The sequence below is a fragment of the Lycium ferocissimum genome, chromosome 10 (assembly GCF_029784015.1).
Source record: "Lycium ferocissimum isolate CSIRO_LF1 chromosome 10, AGI_CSIRO_Lferr_CH_V1, whole genome shotgun sequence".
In the NCBI taxonomy this organism is placed as follows: Eukaryota; Viridiplantae; Streptophyta; class Magnoliopsida; order Solanales; family Solanaceae; genus Lycium; species Lycium ferocissimum.
The window spans coordinates 28,480,375-28,488,419 of record NC_081351.1 but is presented as its reverse complement, the minus strand read 5'-3'; the positions used below and the strand labels follow the sequence as shown (position 1 = coordinate 28,488,419).

The window sequence follows — 8,045 nt, the reverse complement described above, 5'->3', positions numbered from 1 at the left end:
AAATATTTCCGAGATGTTCTAATCCTTTTTTATCAATTGAAGGCACAAATTAGCATTTTATAAGGTTATTACTTATTATTGCTAGATAAATTAGCATGCCGATGTAAGCTTCAAACCGTTATAGAAAAGTTGATGGCCAAATTTGAAATCCACCATTGAGGATACTTGGAGCTCCTGAGTTTGAAATCTGAAGGAGGAGAGAAGGATGAAGTTGGGAAGAAGATGCGTTGGAGAAGAAACCTAAGCTATGTGGGGTGGAAGGGGTAATTTCGTCTACTTGTTATTAACTTGAAGGGTTGAAGGATAAAAACTAAAACAATGAGATAGGAGGGACAAAAATTAAAGACCAGCCCAAAATAAGGGCATTTGTGCTAATGACCCTTGGCAAATTGATTTGTGTTTGCACTTTTGACCCTATTTTGTACTGGTCTTTAATTTTTATCCTTCAAAATCAAACTTATGCCTATAAGGGCATAAATTATGCATCATAATATCCATAAGTTATGCCAACACCTTTTAAGATTATGTCCTCATAGGCATAAGTTTAATTTTGAAAGGAAGTAATTAAAGACCAGCCCATTTGACAAAAATTAAAGACCGGTCCATTTGAAGAACAAACCGTGCAATTACTTGTAAGACCTGTGGACAAGGACCCAAAAGCCCAAAATAATATGGATGAAACCCGATAAGAGGAGTTTGGGACCTTTCCATATTTTTGGCAGAGCTTTTTTCACTTTAAGTTTGGGAAAAATTGACAATTAGACCATTGAGATTTCTAAAGGGGCTGTTACACCCCAATAAGTGAAGAGGTAGTCATTTGATTTCAATAAAGAGTCCGGTAAATTTTAGAAGGGAGGATAATTATACTTAAATCTTTTTGATACTTGAAAATGTTATGATAATTAGAGCTACCATTACTAGGAAGAGAAACATGTCCATGGTGAATTACTCGTCTTATTTCAATTTCTATACGATAATATTAATATGTTAGTGTTGTCACTATGTAAATATATAAAAGGTGTATCAAGTGCTTTTCCAACATCAAAGACGTACCTTCCAAAATTCAGAGATGTAAATAAAAAAATTCTTATTTCCCCAGTTTTTCATACCTATTTGCCTATTATTAAGGAAGATTTTTTTTTCAACAAGTTTAAATATGGATTTATTCTGTATAATATGAAGCTATTAGTTCTTCAACTTCAGCAAAGTAGAGCACTTCCACTCCATTCTCACGAAATTATTTCATTTCTAACGGGAGTTGGTCACTTACTTGTCACATGGTTCACTTATAATTATTTTAAGAAAAAAGTTCAAAATAGTCCATATTTGAAGCACATTTAAAAATAATCTCTTATATTACAATTGAAGCACTCATAGCCCCAAAAGTATGCAGAGGGCCACATTTTTTGACAATCGAAATGTGTTGACTCGTAAAAAAACGATTTAAGGACCCGTTTGGCCATGAGAATTATACATTTTTTCTGGAATGTTTTTTTCACCTGATTTGAAAATAAGCGCTTAAACGTGAAAATTTCAAATACAATTTCAAATTGTATTTGAAATTTGAAAAGTACCTAAAACTCCGTTTTCACTTTTTTTTAATTCACTTTTAATATATTGAAACAACTAAATATTCTTTGCAAAAACCATAACCAAACCCAACGACAACTTCAAAAATTCCAGAGAAAGTGAAAAATATTTAATTTCTATGGCCAAACGCCTACTAAATTGAAAAGTGAACAATATCTCATGTAAAAGATTTCTATTTGATTTAGCTGATAATGATAGTCTGATACAACTAAAAATAGATAGAAAACAAAATGGAAAAAAAAATTGAAGAAAAAGTGTGCTAATAAGGATAAAGTTAATGAGATATAAATAATAATAATAATAATAATAATAATAATAATAATAATAATAATAATAATGTGAAATATATCCTATTTGAGAACTAGTTGTGTGAATGTATCTTCTTTCTTACTTCATCACTACGTGATCCACTTTCAGACAATTTACACACTGGTAGCGACAACATAACGGATCAACAGTTAGTGTGTGTCTATGTGAGAGAGAAAGGGAAAAAAAGAAAGAAAAAGAATATCCCAAATCATTTTAGTTGACACAGATATTTATAATATGTTATCCCCTTTTTGTATTTTGAAGAAAACAAAGAAATGTGAGCCTAATTATTCTGGATCTTTCTCGATCTAAGTCTTGTTTTTGTTATTGAGGACAAATCTGCTTTCTAGGTGAGCTAACTAGGGTTTATTTATTTTGGGGTTTTCAAGATATGGAAAATAATTGAGCCACACTACTGTGTTTGCATGTAAATGGGGTTTTCTTGAAAACAGGTTTTATTGGTTTCTTGAAGCTAAATTGAACACAAATTTTGGTACAAGTTGGAATTTTGATGAGATGGGGTTGTTGAATATGGGCTTTTTGCTGTGAAGAGTGTACAAATTAAAGGTGAGAGCTTCTTTTTATAGTTTCTTTGTTTTTTTTTTTGTATTGTGAGATCAGTGAAATTATGCATCTTGAATTTCCAATTATTCACTGTACAAAGCTAAGTTCTTTCTTTGTTCTTTTGACTACTCTTTAAGTAGGACAATTACATGTACTTTCTTGTATATCTTTATTAAAAAAGCTTGTATCTTTGCCATGATTGATCCAATTTGATTGAGCAGAAAAATAACTACTTTTACAGAATTAATTGTTGAAATTGGAAGTTATTCCATGAGTTAATGGAAGTCTCTAAGTAGTAACAGTGGTTCCTCTTTTAGTTTCCATATTTTCATACAGACATAGGAGATATGGCATTAATCAATAAGGGGTCTTTGTCGAAAGAACTTTAATGAACTTGACAAAATAGAAAGAAAAGAACCTATTTTGCATCACTCAAAATTGACAATTAGTGATACAGAATTTCATTAAGCAATTTTATCTATTGGGTTAAGGGCAAAAGATATGGAAATATAGATTTTTTTTCTTTTTTAATTGAATTCTGCAAATAGGTCGATGGGGAAAATCAAACTCCCCACCTTGGAATAGAAATGATCTTTATTCTTTTGCTGGTATTGAATTGTGTGAACTATCTTATCTACAAGCTAAAGTTGTTAAAGAGGAGACAATTTTATTTATTTATTTGTTTAGGTCTGCAATAGGTTGTGCTCAGACTTGTTATTGCAAATTGTTTATTCCAGTTCAAACACAGTTGCTCATTTGGATAACCATTTAAATGATATGCAATGTTTGGGCTGCATTTCAAACTATTGCGAGCAAAAGTCAGGCTTTGCGAAGCATGGTAGGCTTCAGAATTAAGGAGGTTGCCGTGCAAAGTTTCCAACCAACCAGTTTAATTTAGTTCTTTGTGTTTTTGGGTTGTTGATCTGGATCTTCATTTTGCTCCCAAATTTTTGTGATCAGGTTATATTCACATTCCTTTTTTTCCTTTCTGGTTTTCGAGTTTATAAATTATTACTCCCTCTGTCCCAACTTATGTGACACTCTTTCCTTTAGTCGGTTCCAAAAATAATGACACTTTTCTAGTTTAGTCAAACTTTAACCTTAAACTTCCCATTTTACCCTTAATGAGATGATTTTAGACCACATGTTTAAAAAGTCTTCCTTTCATTCTTAAACTCTGTGCCCAGTCAAAAACCTTCACATAAATTGGGACAAAGGGTGTAAATTTTTTGTAAAGGAATAATTTATATCACGTGTTTCCTAAATTTATTATGCACAGAATAGTTTCGTAACTTATTATGCGTTGTTTTTCCACAATTTCAGGAATATGGCAACTCCAGTTGAGCCACCAAATGGGGTTAGGACACCAGGGAAGCATTACTATTCTATGTGGCAATCCCTTTTTGAAATTGATACGAAATATGTACCTATTAAGCCTATTGGTCGAGGGGCGTATGGAATTGTTTGTTCTTCGGTTAACAGGGAAACCAATGAGAAGGTTGCAATCAAGAAAATAAACAATGCTTTTGAGAATCGTGTTGATGCTCTGAGAACGTTGCGTGAACTAAAGCTGCTTCGCCACCTTAGACATGAGAATGTGATTGCTCTGAAAGATGTGATGATGCCAATCCACAGGCGAAGTTTCAAAGATGTTTATCTGGTGTATGAACTGATGGATACAGATTTACATCAGATAGTCAAATCCTCTCAAACACTCACAAATGATCATTGCCAGTATTTCCTATTCCAGGTGCTTCCAATGGTTTATCTTTATGATCTTCTTTACTTTATAGCACTACCATTAAATCAGTTACACCATTTTTTTTTTTTTTGAGAAACTGGTACTGAACAGTTACACCAATTACCAAGTGGCCTTTTGGATTAGTAGAAGAGAGTGACATCATATTTTCTGTTTATCAAGTGAATATTGTGCATTTTAATGCTCTAAATCATTTAACAGTCATGTCGCTGAATGTTGTCCAAATGGATGAAAATCATAGAGGCGCGATCTTCTCTGCCTGAAAATCCAATGTCAATATCGTTGTAATTTGCACTTTCTCTTAGTTTTAACCACCATCCACTGCTAGTATATTTTGTTGGATTTTGGTCATCCTGGTTTTTAAGTCATTCTCTACGTCCATAAATATGCATCTATCTTGTTTTTAATTAAGATGGTTGTTGTCTAGGTCCATAATATGCATCTATGTATCTGATCTGTGTGCTCCTTATAAAATAAGAATTAAAAATTGCATGATATGTGTGCTACTGTCTGATTTCACTGGGTATGTTGTTGTTGTTGATATGCGTGCTACTGTCTGATTGTTTTGTTTCATTATCCGTCTTTAAGCACATAGAAACTCTAGATTTACATAGCATCTATTTATTTCCTAAGTATGTAAATTTCCAACTGTTCTCAATCAACACTGAAATTTACAACTGTTCTCAATCAACACTGAAGCTACTGTGAAAAATGATTTTCTGTATTATTCTCTTTTCTGTTTATAATATAAATTATTAAAGAAAACTTTGTTCAAGTGGTAAAGTGAAAAAATTGGAAAAGTATAAAAAGTAGACTAACTTCCTCAATAGATTCAGCCATAGTATGATATATAGCGATACATACCAGTGAAGGGGGGATAAAGCTTGAACGAAAATGAAGTATAATGAATACGATATAGATCATTATTCTGCGGTACCTTCTATGACTTACCGCCCTTCTTTCCACATTCAGAACGGCAAAATGAAACACTTAACAACATGTTTTATTTTCACTAAGACCTACATAATACAGGCTAATAACAGCGATGCCTTTTGAAATATATAGTTATGGCACTTGTAAAAATTAGCCATAGAGAATACTTATTTTTTGCAGACTATGAACCGATTAAACTTATGCTTGGAACATGGGTCTCACGTTTAATCTTGTTCTGGCCACACATATCTAGCTGCTGTGAGTTATGAGTCTTATGACTTCAATCACATAAAGTTGGTTGTAGTTGCTAAACTTGCGCTTCTCGTCTCTTATTAAAGAATAATAATGTAGCATGAACTAGACCTCTACCCAAATTAGTTGGGTTGACAATGTTATATTTTTGTTTGATAAGTAAAAAAAAAAAAAAAAAAAAAAAAAAGGTTCTTTCTAGATCGAATCCTTGCCATTTGGATGAGACACTTTTAAGAACTGGTGCTCAAAAAGTTCACCGGATGCTATGGTGGTTTATGTCATTAAAGAAATATTATAATAAAATAAAAATGAGAAACTAGTGCTTGCACCAAATTGACTTCATCATATGTGTATTTCTCAGTATCTTAGTCAAATCTTATAAATGGTTGCATTGAGACACCACTTATATCAACAAAAGCCTTGATACTTGCCAGTGGTTCTGTATCAGATTGTTACTATCTAGTAAGTGGTAAGGTCCCTTCATTTGGAGGCTACGGGATGTTTTCTGCTCTCTGAAAGCTCATGAAATTCTTCCAATACTTAGCTTCTACTCCATTCTACCCCTCGCATGTCATCCTGTCCTTCCTCAACATGTCACTTTTCTCCATCGGACAGTAAGTTAAGTATTATGAAACAACCCACACTTATGAATCTTGATGCTAGGTTCACTAGAAGTTGTATATTTTCTTTTGAGGAAGTGTAGAAGTTGTATATTTGGAAATTACTTTTTCCATTCTTATGCAAACCAATCCATTGCACAACTTGTTCTTATAAGAGTATGTTGATGCACATTTTATTTTGGGAATTTAGTTTTCTCTCTCATTTTGTATGGCTGGAAGATTATTTCACTTGTTGTGGGTGATAAAAAGAGTAACAAAAAAATCTATTCTACATTTTATTCCAAGTGTTATGCATCTAGCAGGATTTTTTTCCCAGTACCAGAAACCATTAGTTCCTTAATAACATGCCTATGGTGAAAAATTTCGTAAAATGATGAACAAATAGACATACTTTTCCTTTTCTTGCTTTAGGTCAAAATATGTTTGAAATCTGTGACTGCTTGGAACAATTCAACCTATAGTATCTGTCTGTTTATTTGATAATCCTGATATTTCCTTTTTCTTTCAAAATGGGATGAAATTAAGACAGAAGCTCAACAATTGAAAAATATACTCCTATGTTAATCATGATTTCCCAACTCATGCAAATTTATCTAATCCATTCTCCATAGTTTTCTCTTTGCCCCTTTCCAGAATCCATCATTGGCAAGCTTGGGACTTTGGTTTAGCTGGATATGGTTTTTTTGATACCTGATTTGGTTTCTGTTTGTAGAACACAATTAAATAGATCCAGGAGTGTGACACATCAAGATGGAAAATGGCTTTATTCTATGCACTCTTCATATTTTGTCCCCACCCCTAAACATGCCATGTAATGGACATCGTCATCTGATGCGATTTCTAGACTAAGGATGCTTGGCTATTCCTTTTTCCTATTAGTTCTCTATCTTCGTTTTGTGTGGATAAACTGGAGAAAAATCTCATAGAGCAGGAATCCTCAAGCTGCAACAAATAACAACTGAAAGAAAGGAGCTAAAAAGATTACAAAACTAAACAGGAATGAGATATCTCCTTTGCATGCATGCCACTGGTCAGATTTGCTGATTTCACTGCTGAAACTAATTTGATTTATATGCAGTTGCTTCGAGGTCTGAAGTATCTCCATTCTGCAAATATTCTTCATCGTGACTTGAAGCCCGGGAACCTGCTCATCAATGCTAACTGCGATCTGAAAATATGCGATTTCGGGCTTGCACGCACGAGCAGCGGCAAGGACCAGTTTATGACTGAATATGTTGTTACACGCTGGTATAGGGCTCCAGAACTCCTCCTTTGCTGTGACAACTATGGAACATCTATTGATGTATGGTCTGTTGGTTGCATTTTTGCGGAGCTCTTAGGGAGGAAACCTGTATTTCCAGGTACTGAATGCCTTAACCAACTGAAATTGATTATCAACATCCTTGGCAGCCAGAGGGAAGAAGATCTAGAATTTATTGACAATCCAAAGGCGAGGAAATACATCAAATCACTGCCGTACTCTCCTGGAACGCCATTTTCCCGCCTCTATCCGCAAGCTCATCCTTTGGCCATTGATCTCCTACAGAGGATGCTCGTGTTTGACCCTTCAAAAAGAATTAGCGTTTTGGAAGCGCTTCAACACCCTTACATGTCTCCTTTGTATGATCCGAACACGGACCCTCCCGCACAAGTTCCGATCAATCTTGACATAGACGAGGACTTAGGGGAAGAGACGATAAGGGAAATGATGTGGACGGAAATACTTCAATACCATCCTGATGCTGCCACAGCTGCTATGGAAGTTGTTCTGTGAGCTCATGTTAGAGATAATGTAGCTTTTTGTAACTTGTCTCAAAAAGTTTTTCTGCTTTCAATAAAAATCGAGTCTTGATTCATCGACAGTTTGAGCTGTGATGCATAAAAAGAACTGCTTAGTTGTATAAGCTTGAACTTCTTGAGCATGTAGTTCTTAATCTGTATATAGGTGTGGTTTTGTACGTCTAATTAAGGACCTTTAAGCTTTATGAATGTACTGACAGTTTTAATTGTTGTACGGA

At 34.0% G+C, this 8,045-nt stretch overlaps 1 protein-coding gene across 4 annotated transcripts; it reads left to right on the top strand.

Annotated features, from left to right (window-relative positions):
- Positions 1-1,967: 1,967 nt before the first annotated feature.
- On the top strand, positions 1,968-8,045 carry LOC132033186 (mitogen-activated protein kinase homolog NTF3). Of its 4 annotated transcripts, XM_059423077.1 has the most exons (5): positions 1,968-2,249; positions 2,352-2,466; positions 3,201-3,423; positions 3,787-4,213; positions 7,106-8,045. In XM_059423077.1, the coding sequence occupies exons 4-5, from the start codon at positions 3,791-3,793 to the stop codon at positions 7,799-7,801; spliced, it is 1,119 nt and encodes a 372-aa protein (XP_059279060.1). In that variant the 5' UTR covers positions 1,968-2,249; positions 2,352-2,466; positions 3,201-3,423; positions 3,787-3,790; the 3' UTR covers positions 7,802-8,045. The 4 variants fall into 4 exon arrangements, with proteins under 4 accessions (XP_059279060.1, XP_059279063.1, XP_059279061.1 ...); XM_059423080.1 differs by lacking the exon at positions 3,201-3,423; XM_059423078.1 differs by having other exon boundaries at positions 1,968-2,466.

Coding starts and splice junctions, on each gene's coding strand:
- LOC132033186 (XM_059423080.1), top strand. CDS start 3,791: ATGGCAACTCCAGTTGAGCCACCAAATGGGGTTAGGACACCAGGGAAG. Junction 4,214..7,105: donor GCCAGTATTTCCTATTCCAG/GTGCTTCCAATG, acceptor ATTTATATGCAG/TTGCTTCGAGGTCTGAAGTA.